The 27,185-nt window shown below is 27.0% G+C and overlaps 1 protein-coding gene across 1 annotated transcript; it reads right to left on the bottom strand.

The window, feature by feature from the left end:
- Window positions 1–1,229: 1,229 nt before the first annotated feature.
- Window positions 1,230–26,144, bottom strand: LOC111688860 (excitatory amino acid transporter 1). Its single transcript, XM_023451366.2, has 11 exons — window positions 25,991–26,144; window positions 6,940–7,303; window positions 4,548–4,643; window positions 4,310–4,477; window positions 4,199–4,241; window positions 3,298–3,340; window positions 2,879–3,062; window positions 2,046–2,176; window positions 1,551–1,980; window positions 1,386–1,482; window positions 1,230–1,326 (listed from the first exon to the last, which is right to left on the bottom strand). The coding sequence occupies exons 2-11, from the start codon at window positions 7,122–7,124 to the stop codon at window positions 1,267–1,269; spliced, it is 1,437 nt and encodes a 478-aa protein (XP_023307134.1). The 5' UTR covers window positions 7,125–7,303; window positions 25,991–26,144; the 3' UTR covers window positions 1,230–1,266.
- Window positions 26,145–27,185: the final 1,041 nt, after the last annotated feature.

Raw genomic sequence — 27,185 nt, 5'->3', positions numbered from 1 at the left:
TTATGTTGTTTGGTATGTATGTAGGTTTTTGAATATAAAGTTTTTTAACGTTTTGATTTGGTTTGAAGAAGTTTTATTATAATAAACTTCTTGTAACATAATTATAATATTAAATTGTAACAAAACTGAAAAATATATGATTTTTTTATAATAATGTTATAAATATGTAAAATTTATGTTTTTTAGTTAGGTATATGTAATTTAGTTGTTTGAGAACAAACATTTTTAACAATTTTCTTTTAAATTTATAAAGATTTGAAACTGCGTTTTTTTGTAAGATTTATTGTCATTTATTTTTATTACTTTTATACTTAAACTATTAAGTATGTATTTACAAAGAAAAATATTATAAAGCTCTTAATCAAAAAAAATTTTAGCTTTATTAAAACTTTGTAGAATTTACAAAACTTTAATTAACTACTATTTCTTGATGAATAAGAGAGTAAAACTTTAAAGCTTTTTTTGATTAAACTTGAAATATTTTAAAGCTTAAAAGCTTAAAAGCTTAAAAGCTTAGGTAATGACTATTTCTTACTATTTGAAAATACTTGAACGTTTTTTAAGCTTTGACATTAAAATATTTCAAAGCTTTTTTTATAAAAACTTTAAAGTTTGTGTTAAAAAATTGAGCTCCTGTCTCCTCGTCCTTTTGTTTTAATTGTGCGTTATCTATGCAAGAGAAAATTATTATTATTTGGCAATTCGTTTTTTTTAATTTTTATTAATTTTTTATTAATTACTAATTTAATTAATAATATAATTTGTTTATGTTATAACATTCTTACTTGACAATTATTTTTTTTTTTTATTAAATTTCTTTTTTTTTCTTGCTATAAATACAAATTATTTATAATTTTTTTAATCAAGAATATTTACATTGTAAATATTTTAATTTTTGAGGTTAAATTTTCAAATTTTCTTTAAGATTTATAGGCGAGTTGGGGGCGTGTAATAAAATTTTGTTTTGCTAAAATTTAAAGGAAATTCGTGAGAGTTGTACTTTTGAAAAGAGCACATATTAATTAAAATAAAAAAATTTTGTATTCTGCGGTTGCATTTTTTAGAGATGTTTTTGAAGAAGACAAGAGACGTGCTTCTGGAATGGAGCGAACACATCTGTCTGTACAAAAATAAATTGCTTAACTAAAGCAGCACGTCGTGATTGTGTTTCTTGTATTTTGTTTAAATTTAAGTTACAAATAACTAAATTCTGCTACATTTGGCTTTTGACTATGCTGTCTATACCGAGGTGGGCTTGCAGCTATTTTATTCCTTGTCATGGCCATTGGCTCCTAATTCCAGCAGTTCATGGGGTTCAGCATTTAGCTGTAGTAGAAATAAAAAATATAATTTCTAGGTTTATATTAATTTATAATCGAACTTACTCTGTCTACATTTTGCAAATCCTTTTTGGACAAATGATTCACTAAAATTGTGCCCAAAGCATCACACATAACATTAATGGTGGTACGGAAACGATCTCTGCAAATAACAAAAATATTAACAATAATAAAAAAATTCTTTCTTAATTATTCAACTATCAAACTTACAGCAGCCAATCAACAGCTATAATCAGTGATACATCTTTGGGTTCCAAACCCACTGTATCCAATACCATGACCATTGTTACAAGACCAGCTTGTGGTATACCAGCAGCACCTATAGAAGCTGCTGTGGCTGTAATACTAACCGCCACTATGGTGCCAAATGAATAGCTCATTTCTCTGTATTGAGCAATGAAGAGAGCAGCCACAGCTTCATATAAAGCAGTACCGTCCATATTAATGGTTGCGCCTACGGGGATAACGAAACGTGTTACACGTGGATCTATGCCCATGCCATCCAAGCACTTAATGGTTAAAGGCATAGTGGCAGAACTGGAACCAGTGCCGAAAGCTGTGGCCAAGACCTGACTGAGTTTGGCAATGAAGGGGTAGGGTAGACGACGAGTACCCAAGAAGAATATAACAGCAATGGTACCTGTTGGGAGAAGAATACATTAAGATATCTCTTGGTGTTTATATCGACAAACAAAAACAACTTACCAAAACCATGCAGGAAAAGACCCAGCATTACGGTAACAAAGTACCAACCCAGTGACTGTATGGTATCGGCGATCGATTCCATTTCGATAATTTTGGCTGCAATTAAGAAGGCCACACCGAGAGGGGAAATCCTGCAAATGAAAAATTCAAATATTAAATTTCTAGTTCTATTCTAGTTCTGTTCTAGTTCTGTTCTAGTTCTGTTCTAGTTCTGTTCTAGTTCTGTTCTAGTTCTCTTCTAGTTCTCTTCTAGTTCTCTTCTAGTTCTGTTCTAGTTCTGTTCTAGTTCTGTTCTAGTTCTGTTCTAGTTCTGTTCTAGTTCTGTTCTAGTTCTGTTCTAGTTCTGTTCTAGTTCTGTTCTAGTTCTGTTCTAGTTCTGTTCTAGTTCTGTTCTAGTTCTGTTCTAGTTCTGTTCTAGTTCTGTTCTAGTTCTGTTCTAGTTCTGTTCTAGTTCTGTTCTAGTTCTGTTCTAGTTCTGTTCTAGTTCTGTTCTAGTTCTGTTCTAGTTCTGTTCTAGTTCTGTTCTAGTTCTGTTCTAGTTCTGTTCTAGTTCTGTTCTAGTTCTGTTCTAGTTCTGTTCTAGTTCTGTTCTAGTTCTGTTCTAGTTCTGTTCTAGTTCTGTTCTAGTTCTGTTCTAGTTCTGTTCTAGTACTGTTCTAGTTCTGTTCTAGTTCTGTTCTAGTTCTGTTCTAGTTCTGTTCTAGTTCTAGAAAACTATTATGTTCTAGTTCTGTTCTAGTTCAGATATTGATCGGTTGTAGTTCCGTTTTTTGTAAAATTCTAGTTCAGTTCACTTCCAGTTTTGTTTTGAATATTTGATCTCCTTTACTTACCAAATGACCCAGGATGTAATAGTCATCATGGCCTCACTCAAAGTGGTAAAGAAATCCTGCAACAATTGTCCCTTCTCACGCATTCTGCCAATGGTGGTGCCCAAAATAACGCTGAACATAACCAAACCCAAGACATTAGAACCCTCACGTTGTGTAGGTTTGAAACCCCATTGTTCCATGGGCACTGGAAATCAAAAAATAAGAAATTATAGAATGTGGAATGTGGAATGTTGTAAGCGTTAAATAAATCAATGGCAATGAAGGGTTTAAAACTTTTTTTAGAATCCAATGCAGTGGAGTAAAATTTGTTGCATTTGCTTTATTTAAGCAATCGTTATTTAAATTACTGTGTATGAACTTTCAATGCCAATGAAATTATAAAATAAATATAATAAATACATAATAAAATAAATACTTACAGGATGGCACAATACTGGTATTTTCGAAAATTTCTGTGCGATGCTGAAATTAAAAAAAAATAAATTTGTTAAACGTATAAAATCATAACTAATTGAGTGTTATAATGATATATCACAGTTGCTGCTTATTATCATCATAATATGGATATCATTACAACACACATTTGGTAATTTTTACGAACTTTGCACACACACACATTATAAAAAGGGGAACATGTAAAAAATTTACATTTCATTTACGTTTAAAGCATTTTTATATTACAATCACAAAAAAATCTTGTGATGATTTAATTAAAGCAAAAAAATATTGAGATAGTAAACACTAGAATGGATATAAATGTCAACAATGAATTTAATTCTGAACCACTGTCTGTCAGCTATGAAAATTCTATGGAATAGATGCCCCCATATGGATATGGTTGTGACAACAAATTATTACAAATGATGATACTTTGTCCGCATGAATTTTGCAATTGTAATTGAAAAATAACCCAACACAAGAGTATAAAAAAACAAAAACAAAATACGCATTGACTGTGATTTGATTTAAATTGAATTGAAGAAAAAGACCCTAAAATTATGATCATTAGTACGCACATTATTAAGACTTAAAAAACGAATTCAAACGAAAACGTATGTGACAATTTGTGTTAATAAACCATTTAATGTTGGTTTTAATCCGACAACAAGTGACACTATGCAATTTGAATTGTTTTGCAGATAATTCCTTAAATTGAATGATTACTGATGTTAATGGTAGTGGTGGGTTCTTGTTCATGCAAGACTGATTAATATGAAAAATAAAATTAAATTATTGTTGACATTTAGTGGTGATATAAAGTATATATTTCCGATTAATAATGTGTGTAAAAAAAATTTTGTTTTTATCTTCTAAACCTACCTGGAACATAGTGGATTGTATGATGTTGTCGGTGAACATGTTTCTGTGATAAAACAAAACATAATATTATTATTGTAAATCTTTTAAATTTATAAAAAATTTCCCTCTTACCTTACTAAATCCATAAGAGTATCGGGTGTTAGCACTTTAGAGGCCTTATCTACAGATTCCATACGTGTTTCCACAATTTTAGCACCCTGACCGGGTCTAATGGTAGTTACTAAACATATACCCAATACTACAGCTGAGATTGTGGTGATAAAGTAGTAAGCTATAGCTCTGTAATCATGAAAAAATATATATTTTTTAGATTATTTTAAATATTTAAAGTTTTAAATAAGTTACTTACCTGGTGGCAATTTTACTGGACATACTCAAGTCCAGACCACCTATGGCACTGGTGATTGATGAGACCAGCAAGGGCACAATAAGACATTTTAACATGCTAAAATGTAAAAATAAATTTAATGAAAAAAATCTAAATTTTATAAAGAAGTGAAAAACAAAATTGGGATATTTTGTCTAATCAAACCTATTGAGTTCATTATATCTACAAAATATTACAAAAATACAAGTTTGGACCTATTACAGGAGGAGAAGAGGACTCTGCAGGGAGTACTTAAACAATGAAATCTCTGATTATTTTATTTGAGTGTGTATTAGTTACGTATGAACGTGATAAAGCAAGAGAGCTCTTTTCCGATATCTCTGTTTAAGCAATTGATAAATTTGTTACAGAAGAATGAGCGTTCTATTATCTTCTTTAAAGAGTTTTTTCAGTTTCTCTCTCTCTCTCTCTATCTATCTTTTGTGTTCTTTTACCACAAATAGGACAGGCTAATGACCAATCCTGAATGTATTAGAAGCTATTGCTGTAAAATTGTATCTCTAAACCCATTAATAACGATTCGTGACTCGGAAACTTATGCCAGTTGTGTCGATATAATTTTGTTTCTGATCGTTAAAACTTTCTCTCAATTATATTGTTAAACCAAAAAACTTATGAAACTCAGATGAAGACGAAATGAAGCAAATAGGTTTACAATAAAAAATGGTCCTATTAAAGACTCTGAATTTTTAAATTCATATGTTTACACGCAAATGATCCTTATCAAATATTAAAGAGTAGAATAATTTTTCTTAATTTTATTATCTCTTTTATATTCTTAACGTTCTTGAAGTGCTCGTTGTCATGACGTCAATCAAGGTTCATCTCATTGATCATATTGAATTTGAAAAGTTTGCAACTCATGTCTGTTTGCAACTATGGTTCAGTCGTTGTATTTTAATGAGATCTATATTATTCATTCTTAATCCATGATCGAAAAATGTGATCTTCATTCCTAGAGAGGGAACATGTAAATTTTAATATTCTTCATATGTTATTAAGACAAATATTAAGCGATCGTGTTTTGAATTATTGTTCACTAACATACGATCTAAGCGATCTTGTTCTGAATGTATGCTCTAGGTACAGTGTGGTCTGTAGACTAACGAACGTATTTTGGTTCTTGTTCATAAATAATGTTCTGTTTTGGTTTATTGATCGAAATGTAGTATTTATTTCTAAAGCGGATTAGAAAAATATCTTTTAGAAAACCTTTAAAGGAAAGGTCGATTAAATTTAAAAGCCGTTGAAAAATATTTAACAAAAAATGAACGTGTACTGAGTTTATGATCTAAATAATTTTTAATATTTTATGTCTTTTGTTGACAAGATCAAAATTATCTGATCTTTATTCCAAGAGAGAGAGAAATCTGTCAACAAATTTATTATTATTTTTTTAAAGACTTTATAAAATTGTGAATGAATTTGGTATATTTAGACTAGTATTATGTGAAGAAAATTCAACCGATCAGGCTATACCTTTCTAAACCTTCATGTAATTTATAAAGGATCTAATGAAGATCTGAAAAAACTATTGATGCGATCTTGGTCTTAATTTATAATATTTGTCGTCATTTTGAAGACTTTGAAATAGTTTTATAGATATGAATTAGATCTCATTGACATTCAAAAATTGTTGAAAATTAATTCTGAATTCAAGGACAATGTAAAATGTATCTTTTTATCTAAAGATAAGGACCACATACTTTTTTCATTTTTAAATCTTCGTAAGATCAAAGTTAATTGCTCAAAATCGATAAGTATTAAAAGATCTTGTTCTAGATTCATAATTGAGATAAGTGTGGCTTATGATCCTTCTATAAATCGAAAGTGTTTAACTACAGTTTGTCCTGATCCTCTAATATAAACATACATATTCACTCATGTTCATATCTGCAAATAACATTTTATTATCAAATTTAAATTATTTTTATTATTATCAATCTAATATTTTGACATTTGTGAAGATTTCTTAAGACTTCTGCCTATCTGATAAAATTATTTAAATAATTTCTTTATATATTAACTTAACTTGAACTTCTTATCAAAATGCGGAATTAGTTTTTAATATCTATGTAACTTAAATTAAATGTTTATCAAAAAACTAAACAAATACTTTTCAAAGTTATAAATAATTTGATAAAAAAGGAATTGTGAAGCTAGTGATCATGCCATGTTTCTCTTGAACAATTTGATTTGATCACTTTAACAGTTTCAAACTATTTCCATGAACTCTTTCAGTTTTTTTTGTCAATTTTATTTTCTAATTTTTTTACTATTTTGTTTATCTCAATTAATTTTTGTTAAAAATTTCCCAATTTTATTTAAGTGAATTAAATTTTTCTTTACTTACCGCAAAAATATTTCACCAGGAAATGATATATACATAATTTCACGTTTTGTCCATTCGCCAGTACTGCTTTTAATGATAAAGCCAATAAGACCGCCCAGAAAGACACCAATGACCGTGAGCATGGTCAAGAGGTTCTCCTGCATGAAGGCTTTTAATTTACTATCCTCTTTTTTCGGCCGCGTCATTTTTGGGTTTAAGTATTTTTTTGTTTATTTATTTAAGATTCTTAATTATTTTTCAAAAATGGCAGAGTTAATGTAAACCACAAAAAAACTAGACCAGAAAGTCTAGATTTCTAAAGAAACCCTTTAGCACTTGTTAATTGTCTTTTGTTCACACTAAACTTAAGTTTATTAAACGTTTTCTGTAAATGTATTTTTTTTTAATTATTAGAAAATTATTTCATAAAATCCTTTGAATATTTTAAAACGTTTTGTGGTTGTGGGAATTAAAAAAACTTTCCATTAACTTAAGTTTTAATATAACACATTTGTTTTATTTATTAATTTAAAATTTTATTGATATTTTTATGTTCTCAAGTTGTGTTCTCGTTTACGTTTAAAATAATACTAATTTTTGTTTAATACAAATCCTATAGTATCACCGCCATCAAAACCACATTTCATATTTTAAGGGGTAAAAGAGTGCAAAACTTTTTACAAAAAGTTTATCAATTTGTAGAATCAAAAAAAAAAAGCTTTTAACAAACAACCCTCTTAAACATGCGCATTTGTTGAGCTATTCTCTCTCGTTATGCTCTTTTGCAAAATATTAAACTCATTTTTATATTTGCTGAATTCTCTTACAGCTTCTGGCTTTAACAATCAATTAGAATGATCATTATGAATAATCTTTTGTTAGAATAAGTTTAGTTATTTGAAATAAACAAAAACAAATACTTTTAATACAGACAATAAATAGTTCACGTTCAAGTTTAATTATGAAAAAAGGTATCAAATTTAAACATGAAACCGGAAACTATAAAAAAAATATTTACAAACACTTATACATTTAAGCACAAGCACATATGCGTGTTTACAATATTGATCGTTGACTATGAACAGCAGGGGCTGAGCTTAAGCATGTCAATCAAATTTTGACAAATTAATAAATTTTACACAAAAGTTATTTTGTCCACTATGTAAACGTTTATATCGTTTTCGATTTATTCTCTTTATGCCGTTCACTGCTTTACAAATTTGTAAACAAAAGCATCAATTGTTTACATTTTACAAAGTAACGCGAGACTAGTTCAACATTTTTTAAGTTGTAGCTTTTAAGTAAATAGTTTAAATATTTTATACACATTCATATATTTAATTACATATTAACATACATATATGTATGCAGACATATGTAAATTTACTTAATTATGTATAATTTGTGTTTGTATTTATGCCAGCGTGATGACTCTTAAATATTTTATTTTATTTATTGTGTAAACAATATGATTTTTTAATCAAATATACGAAAAAACGGTATTGTCTTGATTAACATTTTTATTAATATAAAGTAAGTTCTAGTCTATATTCTAGTTTATAGTATAATCTATATTCTAGTCAATAGTCGAGTTTATGGTGTAGTCTAAATTCTAGTCTATAGTCTAGTCTATAGTCTAGTCTATAGTCTAGTCTATAGTCTAGTCTATAGTCTAGTCTATAGTCTAGTCTATAGTCTAGTCTATAGTCTAGTCTATAGTCTAGTCTATAGTCTAGTCTATAGTCTAGTCTATAGTCTAGTCTATAGTCTAGTCTATAGTCTAGTCTATAGTCTAGTCTATAGTCTAGTCTATAGTATGGTCTATAGTCTAGTCTATAGTCTAGTCTATTATGTAGCATATAGTGTAGTCTATTTCTACTCTGTAATCTGGTCTATAGTCTAGTTTGTAGTCCAGATCATAGTGGAGTCTATAGTCATTAATATTTTATGTAAAAACTTTTAGTTTAAAAAAACTGTTAACTGTGTTATCTTAGCCCAGCCTACAGTAAACTAAATTATTGATTATTGATTTAGTTATTAGCATCAATTTTATAATTAATTATGCACACAACTACAAGAGTGAGTGTCGAAAAGAAGTATATAAATAATGTAAAATGAATAATTCGACATAGCATAAGAGTTTGTGATAGTTACAAAGAATTAGTGTTCAAACTAGTTCCAGTTTAAGTTATCCTGAAATTTTTTAATTGAAAATGGATTTTGTTTACTTTTAATTGACATTCAGTGTAAAACCTTTAAAGTATAGTTGTCTGAAACAATAATTGCAAGGACAATCAAAAAAGAAATTAAAATATTTGACGAAAATGTTATTTGATCAATGTTTTTGGACTTTAAATATGTTCTGCTAGTTTTTACCATCTAATATTTTTCTAACACATCCATTTTTAAAAATCTTCTAACTCATAGTATTTTAACACTTTCTTTTAAGTAAATTTAATTAAAATAAATAAATATTTGTAAAATACTTTTAACAAGATGATTGATTTCTAATAACATATGTCAAGTAATGTAAAATATGAGACCAGGCAAATTGCGCAGTTACAAAAATAAACTTTTCAAATTAAATTTATGAAATAGTTTTGCTAAATAACGATTTTATTAGAATATGTTTGTAGCAACTATTAGTCTAGTGGATAAACATAATTTAAATAGTTTTGGGTTACACTTTTTGTGTATGAAAATATAGTTAAGTTATATCTATATACTATGATGCTGGTTATACCATAGATACATATAGATAATAATGACACTTTTATATTGTTAATATGGAAATATTCAATTAATTTAAGATATTTGTTACAAAAATGTTTATTAAATTGACCTTACAGAGCTATTAAGTTTACTTAATTCAGATGTTTATATTTGTTAGATTAATGTGTTAGCTCAATAAAAACTGAATAGAATGAAAGTCATTTGAATAAATTAATAGTGATAGATTTTCATGCCCACCATCTAAAAAGGTGTGCGTTTGTAACACATCGAAATATCAATCTGAGATCCGTAAAAGTATATATATTCTGGGTCGTTATTAAATTCTAAGACGATCTAGCCATGTCCGTCTATCTGTTAAAAACAAGCTGAATTTTGGCACAGATATTTTATATTGATGCAGTTTGTTTGATATAGACTAGTCCGTAGTTTACTGTGTAGCTCAATCTGTATTATAGTCTACAGTCTAGTGTGTAGTTTAGTCTATTTTCTACTCTATAGTTTAGTCTATAGTCTATTCTTAAGTTTAGTTAATAGTGTATCTTTAAGTCTAGTCTATTGTCTAATCTAAAGTCTACTGTATAGTCGTATCTATAATCTAGTCTAGTTTATAATCTATATTCTAATCTACAGTTTGGTCTATAGTCTGATATATAGTCTGGACAATAGTTTAATATATTATCTGGTTTATAGTTTATTTTATAGTCTAGACTACAGTCTCGACAATAGTCATGTTAATAGTCTAGTCTATAGTCTAATCTATAGTTTGGTCTATAGTCTAGTCCATAGTCTAGTTTATATTCTGAACTATAGTCTAGTCCATGGTCTGATCTTCAGTATTATATATATTCTGGACTACTATCTAGTCTATAATCTATTCCAGTCAATAGTAGATTTTATAGTCTGGCCTAGTTTATAGTCCATAGTTTAGTCAATAGCATTCAAAGTTAGGTTTTAAATTTGTTAAAATAGTAAATCTTTATCAATTCTTTTAAAGTCAAATTTAAAAAAATCGATTTTAATTATTTTTTTTACAGAATTAATTTTACATAAATTTAATTATGTAAATTTTAGCATAAATTAAAGTTTAATTAGGTTAAAGTTAAAAAAATAATTATATAAAAAATATTTAGAATTATTATTAAACTGTTCTTGAGAAGTAGTTTTACAAGTTCATCTAAATACTAAAACAAACTAATAAATTTCAAATTTAATTTACATATCGAGTTTAAAAAAGGGGGATTTTATTATATATATATTTTTTTTTGTAAATAAAACTTTTCTGTGAATAATAATAAAAAAACATTTTGTAATATTTAAATATGAAAAAAAATAATTTAAATTTTTACACATAATCGTGTAGCCGATGTAGGTCATTATTATTTTTGATCAACAGTCAATTGAATTGTACCGTTAAGAGTAAACAATTCTACAGATACGCATTTAATAATAAATACTATAAATTAATGAATGGAAATTTGTATCTATAACATCATCATCATTATCATTTTGAACATCATTGCCAAGTTGATTAATATTATTAAAAATTTACATTAATTGTAATACAGAGAGGAGTAGTAGGAGGAGAAGGGTGTTGGAGATAGATGTACTTTAATAAATTTGCATGTAAAATTTTGTAATTGTAATCGGTATGTCAAAGGCACACCCTCATAGTTTTAAAGGTCTCAAGTTTACATTTCACTTCACACTAGACACGTTTTAATTAACAAACAATTTAAAAACAATTTTTCTAATAATACTCATCTTTCTAAATAATTTAGAACTAATTTAGCACATTTTTGTTTAAGTTTTTTTTGTTTGTTTGTTTTATTAATATAATGACTTAATAATTTAACTTTTGGTGCACAAATTGATTAGTAAAGTACTTGCCGAGTTTTAAATATTAACAAATAAATTAACACTCTCGGTCCATGTTTGTCTGACTTGGTATATTATTATCAAGAATCTAAGCGTAAATTTTAAATTAGTAAATAGATAACTAAATATAGTAGTAAATAATACATTTTACCCTACACTATAGAAATGCACACTTTCAGACACAGATCGTGTTTTTAATGGGGTTCGGAAAACGTGTTTTTTTACTCACACTCTTTACTTTGTGATAAAATGTTATAAGAAGGTCTTAAACTAGGTTATAAACAAGAATATATACCAAGCTATAGTGCGTAATATGGACTATATTATACTCCAGTTTTAAGACTATATTATAGACTCGGCAAATATATAAACAAGACTATAATATAGATCCGACTTCAAACTACACTGTAGTTCAAACATCACACTAAACTATAGTCCATAATATGGACTAAACTTATAACATGATAGGTAAATCTCTAGGGTATCATTAGTTCGATGTTTATTAAATTATTTTTCTTAAAATTTCCAGTTTTATTTCGGCAAAACATTAATCGATACTTATCAATATTATTTCTATTTTTTATTCTAGAATAAAACAATGTCTATTAAACAAATACAAAACAAATATTTGTTTATAAATCTTTATTGCTTTTATTTTAGTAAAATTATACAGACAATTTTAAATTGATAAGTCAATGCAAAAAATAAAAACAAAACAAACATAATATAATTGAATTTTGATAACAATTCAATTCAAAACAAAAATAAAAATGTAAATCATTTTCACGCAAGGTGTCGTCATCTGTATTAAAATATTTATTAATTTTTTTTGTGGTCACTGATATGAATTACTTGTTTTAATTAAAAATGTTAAAGCTAAATAATTGTTACAATTATAAAACTCTAGCAAATTTCCATAAAATTATTGTTTACGTCTTGACAGATGTCATTAAGTCAGCGCACGTGTTTTCATTCTTTATAGCGTTTACTTTATAGGTAGTTTTTGTGTCAATTTTAAAGTAAAATATAAATTATTTATTTAAAAAATTCTCACTAAGTTAATTAAATTATAGTAATGTCTGTTAACTATTTAGCCATATAATATAATTTACTATTTTTAAATAATTTTGCTAAAATTGAATGGCAATAAGTAATAGTACACAGTGGGCATAATTGTAGAATTTACTCAATAAATTTCGAATATTGAATGAAGGTTGTATAAATTTTTATACAGTCTACAGTATATTATAGTCTAAATCAATATTTTGAGTATAGCCTGCAAACTAGTCTGTACTAAAGTCTAGTATATAGTCTAGTCTATAGTACAGCCTATAGACTAGACTATAGCCAAGCCTATAGTCTAGTCTATAGTCTAGTCTATAGTCTAGTCTATAGTCTAGTCTATAGTCTAGTATATAGTCTAGTCTATAGTCTAGTCTATAGTCTAGTCTATAGTCTAGTCTATAGTCTAGTCTATAGTCTAGTCTATAGTCTAGTCTATAGTCTAGTCTATAGTCTAGTCTATAGTCTAGTCTATAGTCTAGTCTATAGTCTAGTCTATAGTCTAGTCTATAGTCTAGTCTATAGTCTAGTCTATAGTCTAGTCTATAGTCTAGTCTATAGTCTAGTCTATAGTCTAGTCTATAGTCTAGTCTATAGTCTAGTCTATAGTCTAGTCTATAGTCTAGTCTATAGTCTAGTCTATACTAGTCTATAGTCTAGTCTATAGTCTAGTCTATAGTCTAGTCTATAGTCTAGTCTATAGTCTAGTCTATAGTCTAGTCTAGTCTAGTCTATAGTCTATAGTCTAGTCTATAGTCTAGTCTATAGTCTAGTCTATAGTCTAGTCTATAGTCTAGTCTATAGTCTAGTCTATAGTCTAGTCTATAGTCTAGTCTATAGTCTAGTCTATAGTCTAGTCTATAGTCTAGTCTATAGTCTAGTCTATAGTCTAGTCTATAGTCTAGTCTATAGTCTAGTCTATAGTCTAGTCTATAGTCTAGTCTATAGTCTAGTCTATAGTCTAGTCTATAGTCTAGTCTATAGTCTCTATAGTCTAGTCTATAGTCTAGTCTATAGTCTAGTCTATAGTCTAGTCTATAGTCTAGTCTATAGTCTAGTCTATAGTCTAGTCTATAGTCTAGTCTATAGTCTAGTCTATAGTCTAGTCTATAGTCTAGTCTATAGTCTAGTCTATACTAGTCTATAGTCTAGTCTATAGTCTAGTCTATAGTCTAGTCTATAGTCTAGTCTATAGTCTAGTCTATAGTCTAGTCTATAGTCTAGTCTATAGTCTAGTCTATAGTCTAGTCTATAGTCTAGTCTATAGTCTAGTCTATAGTCTAGTCTATAGTCTAGTCTATAGTCTAGTCTATAGTCTAGTCTATAGTCTAGTCTATAGTCTAGTCTATAGTCTAGTCTATAGTCTAGACTATAGTCTAGTCTATAGTCTAGTCTATAGTCTAGTCTATAGACTAGTCTATAGTCTAGTCTATAGTCTAGTCTATAGTCTAGTCTATAGTCTAGTCTATAGTCTAGTCTATAGTCTAGTCTATAGTCTAGTCTATAGTCTAGTCTATAGCCTAGTCTATAGTCTAGTCTATAGTTTAGTCTATAGTCTAGTCTATAGTCTAGTCTATAGTCTAGTCTATAGTCTAGTCTATAGTCTAGTCTATAGTCTAGTCTATAGTCTAGTCTATAGTCTAGTCTATAGTCTAGTCTATAGTCTAGTCTATTGTCTAGTCTATAGTCTAGTCTATAGTCTAGTCTATAGTCTAGTCTATAGTCTAGTCTATATATAGTCTAGTCTATAGTCTAGTCTATAGTCTAGTCTATATATAGTCTAGTCTATATATAGTCTAGTATATAGTCTAGTCTATAGTCTAGTCTATAGTCTAGTTTATAGTCTAGTCTATAGTCTAGTCTGTAGTCTAGTCTAGTCTATAGTCTAGTCTATAGTCTAGTCTATAGTCTAGTCTATAGTCTAGTCTATAGTCTAGTCTATAGTCTAGTCTATAGTCTAGTCTATAGTCTAGTCTATAGTCTAGTCTATAGTCTAGTCTATAGTCTAGTCTATAGTCTAGTCTATAGTCTAGTCTATATTCTAGTCTATAGTCTAGTCTATAGTCTAGTCTATAGTCTAGTCTATAGTCTAGTCTATAGTCTAGTTTATACACTGGTCTATAGCCATATTGTAGTCTATAGTGTAGCTAATCCATATTTCAGTTCGTGGTCTAGTCTATGTTCTAGTTTATAGTCTAGTCTATAACTGTTTATAGTCTAGTCTTAGCTTCGCATTGTAGAACTTATCAATTCCAAGAAAATCTTATAATTTTTTCCTGCACTATAACTTAATTATGTACGATTATAGAGTACAAAGTATATAATTATATAATGTCTTATTTTTTGTATTTATATAAATAATAATTATTTATTATTACTACACAGTTAGATGCCATTTACATAAGTACAAATCCAACACATATGTTTGCCACATAAAAAAAAATTGTTTTTATATGCACTTTGAGTAGAGGATGTACTTGAGCACACACACACACCCAATTTTTTGTACTTTTTCTGCAAAAGCAAGAATTCTATTCAAAAGAAATTTCAAATTCAAGGGCAGCTACACAAACAACAACAAGAATAAATAATAAGAATAACTTGTTAAACAAAAAAGTTCAGTAGCACAAAGCATTAGGGAAGCAACAGTATGGTATAAAATAAAAGTGATTGTTAAAAATGTTTACTATATAAATTTGATTTTTTATACACAGAAGTGTGAGTATAAATGAAATTATTAATGTTGCTTTGACTAAGGCTTTAAATTTGCTCTCTACTGTATTTAATTGAAGTGTGAACTTAAATAAAATTTAAAGTTTAGTTGTTTTTTTGTTTTTAATTTTGGTTTTATTGTATTATGATTTTGTATATAATTAACCATAAAAACTTAACCCTTTATATAGACTTAAAGCTTTTTGAAGCTTATATACACGTTCTGAGTAGCAGGGGATTGAAAACAATGAAATATTTGACAACAAAGAATTAGCCCTAAATTTGTAGTGATGGTCTGTTAGTTTTTTTGGTTAAAATTAAAGTTTAGATTTTTTATAAAACTGGTTTTAGAATTTATTTAAACAAAAGATATACATATGTATGTAGTCAAGTAAGGCAGTCAACTTTGTAAGTAAAGTAATGGAAAATTTATAATTTTTTTATTTAAATTTTTTTCATTATTTCAAAAAAGTTTTTTTATAAAAAAAGTCTATAAGTGGGCTCACGTTCTTTTGGCTTTTTGATAAAAAACAATAAATTTAAAAAAAAAAAACAAATATTTAAACCAAAAAAGGTGTGTTAACATAGCAGCCTATCTGGCAGTTTGTTTGTCTGTCCGTCCTTCCATCTGTTTTTTTTATTAATAAAACATTTTAATTTTATTCTAATTGTTTATAAAGTATATTTTTTTCTACATATTCTATTAGACATATAAGGTTTCTCTATACAAGTATTTAGTTATTTATCTTTTAACAAAATCATTGTCATTTTTTGCTTGTTTTAGTTTATTAGAATTTGAGCCGGGAACAAGTGTGAGTTGTTACCCCGCAACATGTGACCGGCATTATAAAAACGATTTAAAAAAATTGAATAAAATAAAACTAAAAACAACAACAACAATATTTAATACAATTTTGTTCATATCATTTAGAATGTGAATAAAAAAAATATATTTGCATTAAATTTTATTCATTTTGAAGACTAGACGACTTGTTAGGGAGTTGTGCAAGTAATTAATTAATAATCAACAATAACAAGAACATTATCAATAATTATGATTTAATTCGATAAGAATTTTAAAATATTTAAATAAGTTGTATAGCTTTAAAAGCTAAAGTTTGAAAGTTTCGTTTACTTCAATGACAACCCTATCTGCGCAATAAATATCTTAAAATATAATTTTGCAACAATATTTGTTAATTAATTTTTTGCCCCAAAATTTTATTTGCCTTTCGATCTATAATCCTGTCTGAACATTTAATTTAAAGTAACTGTCAATCATAAATCCAACCCCTAACATCACCTCTCCAGAGCAGTGCTTGATCACTGGCTTAAAGCAATTTAATCAGCTTATTTCTTTTTTTCAGCAATTAGAAACAAATTCTTAAAAAAAATTCTTAAACAAATTCAAATAGTAAAGTCTCTCATAAATAAATTTCAAAAAAAAAAACAAACTTCTTGTATATGTATAGCATTTTAAATAAATAAAAAATTAAAAAAAAATAACACTTAATAATGTGAAACGTTTACGTTTAATGGATGATAATTTAAGAAATAAATAAAATATCGCCAAAAAATTCCAGCGACAATATTGCCACCATTTGTTTATAAATTGAAAGATATTTTTAGTTTTATTTAATTTTTTTTATCTAGGAAGTGGTAAAGATATAATTCTTATTATTAAAAAAGTAAATAGAATGAAAAATATCGATACATTTTATGGGAGTTCATAAATAAATATTAAAAATAATTTTTTTTTAAATATTTCAAATAGGATAGTTATCAAATAATAAACTCTATTACATTCTGAAGCCATGTCCTCACTGTAGTCTAAAGTCTGGTATAATGTTTAGTATATAGTCTATAGTATAGCCGAAAATTTTTTATAATTTAAACTAAATTCTTTTCTACAGTCAAATATTGTAAAGCCTATAGTCGAGTATAGTCTAGGCTGTGATCTAAGTTATGATCTAGTCTTTAGTGAATTCTATTGTGTAGTCTATAGTCTAGCCTATAGTCTAGTCTATAGTCTAGTCTATAGTCTAGTCTATAGTCTAGTCTATAGTCTAGTCTATAGTCTAGTCTATAGTCTAGTCTATAGTCTAGTCTATAGTCTAGTCTATAGTCTAGTCTATAGTCTAGTCTATAGTCTAGTCTATAGTCTAGTCTATAGTCTAGTCTATAGTCCAGTCTATAGTCTAGTCTATAGTCTAGTCTATAGTCTAGTCTATAGTCTAGTCTATAGTCTAGTCTATAGTCTAGTCTATAGTCTAGTCTATAGTCTAGTCTATAGTCTAGTCTATAGTCTAGTCTATAGTCTAGTCTATAGTCTAGTCTATTGTCTAGTCTATTGTCTAGGCTATAGTCTAGCCTATAGTATAGTATATTGACTTATCTATAATTTATTCTAGTCTTTAGTCTAGTCTATGGTTTAGTCTATAGTCTAGTCTATAATCTAATCTATAGTCCAGTCTATAGTCTAGTCTATAGTTTAGTCTATAGTCTAGTCTACTGTCTAGTCTATAGTTTAGTCTGTAGTATGGCTACAGTCTAGGCGTTATTCTATTATATAGTCTAGTCTATAGTCTTGTTTATAGTCTAGTCTACAATCCATTCTACAGTCTAGTTTAGTGTAGACTATAGTCTAGTACAGTCTATTGTCTAGTTTATAGTCTAGTCTATAGCATAATCTAGTACTGTAGATATACTCTATACAACAGTCTTTGTTTTAATCTATAGTTTTGTCTTTAGCGTTGTCTATAGCCTAGTCTAACCCGTAGTCTAGCCTATAGCTTATTCTACAAACAAAACAAAATATTTTCGAAATATATACGCGCACAAAAAATTTTAGCTTTAAGCTAAAACTTTAAGCTTTTGAAAGAAAAGCAAGTCCTGTTAGTTCTTTTATATCTAATATAATAGATATATTAAATAACAAATAGAGATAATCTAAAACACAAGGACAATAGCTGACAATCAATAGAGAGTAATGAAAGAGTATGTGAATAAAAAGAAAAATAAAAAATAAAATAAAAAACGAAAGTAAATAATAGCGGTTAATCCGAAATAAAGAGAGAATGCATTGAATAATGAGGCAATTCAAAAAAAAAAGAAATAAAAGGATACTTAACATAAATACTTATAAACCCATACATAGAATAAATCAACTTTTGAATTAAAATAAAAATTCAAATAAAATCATGCCATTGTTTAACAAGGTGATATAAAGTTTTTAAACAATTAACAAACTGGTTTAAATGGTTAATTGTTAATTGTCGAATAATTTATCAGCTTAAGCATTAATAATCAATATTAATTATTTAATAATTTTATTTTATTGGTTTTTGATTTGATTTTTTGTTGACAAATAATTGTTGTGGCGTTTTTAAAGTTTTCTGTTTAAAGATTGTCACTCATGGAACATGTGTTGGCAACTTAAGTATTTGAATTAACAATATTTGGAAAATTACTTGTTTTATTTCAAATGTTAAGAGTTGTGTTCTTTTGGTTTTATTTAAATCATAAAGATACTAGAAAACCCAACAACAACAACAATTAAAATAAACAAATAAATTTTGTTTTATATAAATATTTGCTGGTATTACTTTATTTGTGATAAACATTTGTACAAAAAAAATGTTGGCCTATTTCGAAAAAAATCGAAAAAACAATTAAAAAGATTATGAATGTGAAGGTCATAGGAGATAGACGACTGACGACGGAATACTTCTGCTGATTCTTATTCTAGCAGTGTGTTAAGTACGACAGCAATAGCAGCAACAATGATCTACATACATACATCTAAATTCATTGTCTTTGCAGCAAGTAAAATACAGTGGACTGATAAGAGGAAATTGTTTGATCGAATCGAGTTGTAAATACATTGAATTTATTTTAACTAAAAATGTTAACCTAGAAAATATTTAATAAAAATGTAACAAATTTGTTTACTTTCAGTACCACTGTGCAATGTTTGGTTATAATTATTAATTTTGTATATTAAATTTGAAATGTTTATAATTTAATTTATTAAGATTAGGTCCAAACCAAAAAAAGTCAAAAAAGATTTAAAATGTTCTGCGACATTTGTCAAACTGACCTTTGAAACAATAATTTTTTTACATTTTTAATAAAATAGCAAATTTACAGTAAACACTCGTCATATCATAATTAAAAGATTATAAATTCAATAAAAATTATAAAATTAAACAGAAATTAATCATATTTAAAAATTTTCTACATAATTTAAAACTTTCCAAATATTCTTAACTTTTTACACTTTACTGTATTTGATTTCCTTTTTATATAATATTTATTAATTTTTATCTGAATAATAGTATTTCTACTTTTTTTCAAAGAAAATTTTTATTTACGTGTGTCCACTTTCAAATTAATTTAGTAACGCGACCACTTCATTGAGGTATTAGGATACATACGTAAAATATATAGATACAGTGTCATTCACATATAATTTTAATGGACATTTTTTTCTGTCTGAGACGCTATAAAATTTGTGTTAAATTATAAAAAGAAAATAAAAATTTTCAGGTGGGCGTTTTTTGACAACAAAATTTCAAAATTTTGCATTCACGCTTTATTACCAAATAATGTTTATTTTTTGTTTAAAAGAAAATTCTTATTAATTTTGAGTGGACGAAAGTAGATTTAATTATTTTCTTATTTATTCTATTTGATATTTTCAAATTTAATTTAAATAAAAGATAATAACACAGAATTAGAACAGAACTAAAACAAAACTAGAACAGAACAGAACTAGAACAGAACTAAAACAGAACCAGAACAAAACTAGAACAGAACTAGGAAAAACTGGAACATAACTAGAAAAAACTAGAATAGAACTAGAACAAAACTAGAACAGAACTAGAACAGAACTAGAACAGAACTAGAACAGAACTAGAACAGAACTAGAACAGAACTAGAACAGAACTAGAACAGAACTAGAACAGAACTAGAACAGAACTAGAACAGAACTAGAACAGAACTAGAACAGAACTAGAACAGAACTAGAACAGAACTAGAACAGAACTAGAACAGAACTAGAACAGAACCAGAACAGAACTAGAACAGAACTACAATAGAACTAGACCAGAACTAGATCAGAACTAGACTAGAACTACAACTAGAACAGAAGACAACTATTGCTGTAATTCTAATTAGTTCTTTAACTTGCAACCTAACAACCTCTGGGAGTCAGTTGTCCTTTATTTTAGATCGTGGGAACGTATAGATTTCGTTATGTTTTAAGATCTCTTTAGCGTTTTAAGGTTTTTTTTTAAAACAATATTTAATAGTTGACATAATATGTCAACTACTATAATGTCATTATTTTGATTAATAACAAATTAATTCTTGACAAAAACTAGTTTTGAACATATTGTTAAAATAATGTTTGAAAACAAGTATGTAAATTTCCGTTTATTTACTACATTTTTTATAATGATCATTCAATATTTTAACAGGTTGCGGTGCTGCACATTTTCTTGTTTAACCATACATAACCTTAAAAATAAAAAAAAATAATATATACGATTTTAAAACAAATATTTATTTTGTGTGTTTTTTTATTCAAACAACAAAAAAATATAATTACTTTAAAACAGTAATTTATACACAATTTATATATATACTTGCGAAGAACTTGTCTGTCTGTGAAAATTCCGAACTGATCTAGAATTACTTGCTTGATAATTTTTAATCCATTATAATAAATATTCAGTTAATTCTAAATTTTAAAAATTTTGATTTTGTAATTAAACATCAGTTCTTGGATATCCTATAACACCCCCAAAATACTAGTTACTAAGCTAATCGTCCATTTATCTTAATCCACTGCGATCACTTTGCTTAAACAACTGAGTTAGTCGAATTAAAATTTGCTTGTGATAACATATTGTTTTTATCAGAAAAACTCAGTTTACATTTATTATTATTTTTTGTTTAAACATATTTTTTTAACAAATAACCGTTTTAACAATGTAAACATCATAAAAATTATTTAATTATACAGAATTTTTGCACAAAAGTAAATTGTGACAACAACCCGCTATTTAAATCATCATCATGATCATAATAAATTTTAAACAATTGCGAGACTTCAGGCTTAATTCTATGCAAATAAATGATAAATTGTTTACTATAATTTTGTTAAAAAAGAGTTTTGTTTATAAAAATAAATAAATATTGTAAAAAGTAGTCGAATGTGTTCAACTGCAATAAAAGTGCAACAAAATAAATTTCATAATGCTAAACAAAAACGTAAATAGCGTGGCACTTTTGAATGTCAGACAAAACGACATTGAGTGTGACATTCTAGTCGTAAAGTGTTTTAATGGTGGGCACTTGAGGAAAGATTAAAGTATTTCTGGTTTTTACAAGGAACAATTCTCTTTCATATGAACATCTTTTAATTAGAACTTATGTAGAACATAACTTAAACTAGAACTGAACTAGAACAGAACTAGAACAGAACTAGGACAGAACTAGAACAGAACTAGAACAGAACTAGAACAGAACTAGAACAGAACTAGAACAGAACTAGAACAGAACTAGAACAGAACTAGAACAGAACTAGAACAGAACTAGAACAGAACTAGAACAGAAATAGAACAGAACTAGAACAGAACTAGAACAGAACTAGAACAGAACTAGAACAGAACTAGAACAGAACTAGAAAAGATCTCAACTAGAACAGAACTGAACTTGAACTGACACAAGATCATTTATGGCGATCTGATAGGAATCTGGTATGGGAAGTATGGAAGAAAATGTTTTCATAAGAGATTTACTTTAATAACTATAATTAAATTTTAAAAAACGGTTCTATTATATTGCCGGATTACAAAACTGACGTCAAAAGTTTGAAATGTTCTCACGTTTAAATATTCTAAATGTCGCACGACCAGTTTGAAAATAGTTTTAAAATAAAATAGTTTTTAACTTTTAAATAAGTAAATAAAGAAAATTTTCTATTAAAAAAATAAACATAAATTAAAATTTTTATGAGTTCATTCTTTTGTAAGAGAAACACAATTTATTTGTGTCAACTTATTCGAGATTTTATGAGGCCATAAAAAATAAATCACTTAAAGTTCCAAATTAATCTAACACCACAAAAAAATATTTTAAATATATAAAATAAAACAAATAAATAATATAAGTTGTTATTAAGATAAAGGAAAAATTTGTTTCGTTGTTCTGAAAAAAAAATTCGCGAAATTTTTTTGGGTGGGTGGTTGTTCTGAGGTAGACAAACTGATTTCCAAAGATTTCTATTAATTAGCAGTGATTTTAATGGCTTTTTGTTTTTGACTTCTGGGATAAAATTCTTAACTTGAGCAAAGTATGTGGAAATTGTCGTAAAATATCGAATCTGAAAACTAACTTAAAATTTTGAAATTACCAACAAGTTTTATTTTAAATATAAATTAATTTTTCTATAAAAACCTTTAGGTTCGTTGGCAATACTTCCCCTTTTTTATATCTAAATATACTCTCTTTAAAGAGTAAATTTAGAGTAGTAAACCTAATGACAATTATAAGGCGACTTGTGTTTATAACAAACTAGTAGCAGCAATTATTATTTTTATACTTTTATTTCGTAAATAAAACGTTGAAAAGCACTTGTTGCTTAAAGAAAACAAAGTTGCCAGAGTGTTAAAGAAAGACTGCAAATTGTTTAAACTTAATTATAAAATTGGTGATATAAATCTAAGATCTCGTAAACAGATGCCTATACTTTAGCAATAATGGAATTTTTTGCATTTTTATAATGTGCTTTTTTCATCAAAAACTATATAAAAAGGATAGCAATAGTTTCAAAATGTTGCCCTATATGGTATACAATATTAAATTTTTGACTTTTTGCAAAAAGTGCCTTTTTACATAAATTGCAAGGTATTTCTAATCAATAGTGTTCCTAAGTTAATAGCGCAAGCCATACCTTTTACTTTATAAAAAGGACATTGTAAGAAATTTGCCATTTATGATAATTATGCTTAATAATGTTTTGCCAAATAGTGCACTTTTTTTGCATTTTTTTTTTGTTATTCTTTCAAATATTATGTTTTATCATTTAATGCACTAATTCTGCCAATTTGGGGGATATTTGTAGATAACAATTTTCCCACCGATAGCGGAATAGTAAAGGACAGAAAAACTTCAAATAATGCACCATTTTGCCATTTTCTCAAAACACCATTTTTCATAAATAAAATACATATTTAAGGTAAAATGAGCATTAATCCTTAAAGAGGGTAAAAATGCGAAAATGTTACCAATAACTTTTGCCACACTTTTATTTAATTGCATTTTCATGAAATAATGCACATTTTATATCTATTAAAGGCAATTTTGTTAAAAAAACTGCCTTTTTCTCTGAAATGTATATAAAAAATGCAGAAAACATGCAAAATTTTTGCCCTGTTCGGTATAAAATAAGTGTTACTGAGTTATTAATGTTTTGAGCATATCCTTTATTATTTCGGTGATTTTTAACAAAGTGACAATGTACATAAAAAGGCAGAAAAATAGCAAAAATGTTGCCCTGTAGGTTATAGAATAAGTTTTACTTGTAAATGAAAATACGAGTTCCTCATGTTTAGAGCAATTCCTTTCGGTGATTTTTTAACAAAGTGCCTTTTTCTCTGAAGTGTATATAAAATATTGCAAAAATGTTGTCCTTTCTTTATTATTTCGGCGACTTTTTGAAGAGAGAGCTTTTCCTCTGAAATGTATATATAAAGGCAGAAAAATTGTAAAACTTTTGCTCTGTAGGGCGTAGAATAAGTGTTACTTGTAAATGTAAACTTAAATTACTCAGGTTCATTGAAGTTCTTTTATTATTTCGATGATTTTTTAAGAATGAGCCTTTTTCTCTGGAATGTCTATAAAAAAGGCAGAAAAATTACAAAAATTTTGCTTTGTAGGATATAGAATTTAAGTTAAGTTAAGTTACTCATGTTTAGATCAGTTCCTTTATTATTTCGATGATATTTTAGGAAAGTGACTTTTTCTCTTAAATGTATATAAAAAAGGATTGAAAAATTCCAGAAATGTTGCCTTGTAAGGTATAGAATATGAGTTACTTGTAAGTAAAAACTTGAGTTACTTATGTTTAGAGTAGTTCCTTTTTTATTTCGTTGACTTTTTAAAAAAAATGCCTTTTCCTCTGAAATGTATATAAAAAGGCATAAAAATTGCAAAAATGTTCCCTTGTAAGATATAGAATAAGTGCTACTTGTCAATTAAAGCTTGAGTTACCCATGTTCAGTTCAGTTCCATTATAATTTTCGTAATTTTTCCTTTATGGAAAACTTTCATCTTTTAAAGTTAAATTTACAATCACGATCACTTTTATCTGGTAACCCTTTCAACAAAAAAAAGAGAGTGTGAGTATGAAAATGAAGCATGTGAATTGATTTTGTTATTGTTTAGTGTTATATTTGTATTTTTTTGCTTTAAATGCAGCATGTGCCATAATTTTATTGTTTTTTATAATTTTTTAATAAAAACAAACTTTTAAACGAAAACACCCATGCATTTAAAAACTATTGACAATTTATTTACTTTTTTTTTTGTTGGCAACAAAAATGCAATTTCTTCTTTTTTTATAAAAATATATATACAATTTGTTTTAATAATTTAGGTTACAGTGACCATAGTATATATTTGTATATATTTGGGTGATTTTTTCATATTATTTGTCTAGCTGTCCGCCTGACTTGTCGGTAGAAAAAAAGACCAAAATAAAATCGAATGCGCAAATTGTAAAAAAAACGAACAATAATATAAATAAAGTGTAAGTTCTTTTCATGATCATTATATACTCTTTTGATAGTTTCCTTTTTACTTTAATACATAATTTATCTCAAGAGCGAATGTGTTTTATTTTTGTAAGAAAAGAGAGTTTAGTTATGGTGACAATGATCATATTGTGGGGGGAAACAAAATTGTGAAAAAAATTGTTCTTCTTGTCCATAATATAGAAACAAAAAATATGACATAAACTTTTGAAAAAAATTTTGTAAAATTTTTAGCACAATTTGTCATTAAAGCAAAATCATTAAGAAAATATAAAAAAAATTGTTTTTTTTTAACAAATATTTTAAAAGACATTTTCTTAGAAAAACTTTTCTAAAGATAAATTATTGTAGTGTTTACACATCAATTATTTAGTTTGTTTTTGCAAAAAAAATAAATAAATTAGAAAAAAAATATTGTTTACACAAAGAATTTTTTTTTAAATTTTCGTCAAGAAACTTAAAAAAAAACACTTAAAAAATGTTTTATGGTTCTAAGCATTTTATGGTTTTTCAATGTTGAATAAAACAAATGTATTATTTAAATATAAATAAATTAAGAAATTTAGCACTTAATACAACAACATACCACTTGTCAAAATATAGAAAAAAAAAGTTCAATTATTTTCTTTCAACCACAAACCGCAATAAAATTTAATAATTTATTATAAAAATTTAAACAGTTTTTTTTATTTTTATCAATTTTTTTCTAAAAGTTGTTTTCTAAATATTTTTTAAAATTTTTTTATTAATTGTTTTAATTTATTATTTGATTTTATTAATTTTTTAAAGTTTTTCCCTCCAAATAATTTTATACACAATATTTCTTTATAGATAAGGCCACTTTTACAGTCGCCACCACCATTCGTCACCTAAATAATTTGCAATCATCAAACGTTGTAAGGTACTTTTTCTTGTATTTAGAAACAACAATAAAAGTACTTTTTTCGATATATATTTTATTTACAACTTTATTACCGAGAAGACAACTTTGCGCCTCAGGTTTTCGTTTAGAACTGAACTAAAGTATTTCAACTTAAACGACAACAAACATTTGAAATTCATCGACTAAATGATTATATAGAAAAAAACATACAAATTTTTATTCAAAATCTACTACAAGCGCCCCAAACAAACTAACAACAAAATAGCGAAAAAAAGCGAGCAGAAAATACAAAAAAACAACTTAATCAGCTAGGGGAGGAGGCCTCTTTTGTATTCAAAATAAAAAAAATATTAAGCTCACCAAACAACAACAACAAGTTTTTCTACATAATTTACATACAGATTCCAACAACAACACTACTACTAAAAAATTGTCTCAACTGTGATGAGCTTTGAGAATTAGCAATTTATTTTATTATTAGTATTGATGTATGTGTATGTGTTAATTTTGAGCAAATAACAAAACAATTAAAGAGTGAGTAAGTGTTACTCTTTGCACTTAAGCTTCTCATTTAGTTTATATATTCTCCCATATACATTTCTAATTCCCTTATTGTTATTATAATTTGCAGCTTTATTTCATCTGTTCAGATCAAACAACAAAGTTTATTTCATTTACTGTTGTTTTTAAATGCTTTAGTTAGGAGAGCTTTACTTATTCTTTTTTTCATTTAGCATCACCGTTATCAGTGACATCGCAGATTTTTCATTGATTTCGTTATATCGCCTTAAATTATTTAATTCCGTTTTTGTTTAAATAAATTCATTTTTGTTTGGAGGGTAAACAAATCATTAAGCAGCTTATGTTTATTCACTATCTGTTGAATTTCGATCAAATTTTATCTGTGATCTTTTAAATTTTATAAAAACTACCCAAAATCCAAAATAGATTCTTGATTAAGATTAAATTCTAGTTCAGTTTTAGTTCTGTTCTAGTTTTTGTTCTAGTTTTAGTTCTAATTCTATTCTAGTTTTGTTCTAGTTCTGTTCTAGTTCTGTTCTAGTTCTGTTCTAGTTCTGTTCTAGTTCTGTTCTAGTTCTGTTCTAGTTCTGTTCTAGTTTTGTTCTAGTTTTGTTCTAGTTCTGTTCTAGTTCAGTTCTAGTTCAGTTCTAGTTCTGTTC

The sequence above is a fragment of the Lucilia cuprina genome, chromosome 2, assembly GCF_022045245.1.
Source record: "Lucilia cuprina isolate Lc7/37 chromosome 2, ASM2204524v1, whole genome shotgun sequence".
In the NCBI taxonomy this organism is placed as follows: Eukaryota; Metazoa; Arthropoda; class Insecta; order Diptera; family Calliphoridae; genus Lucilia; species Lucilia cuprina.
This window is presented reverse-complemented; position numbering and strand designations above follow the sequence as displayed.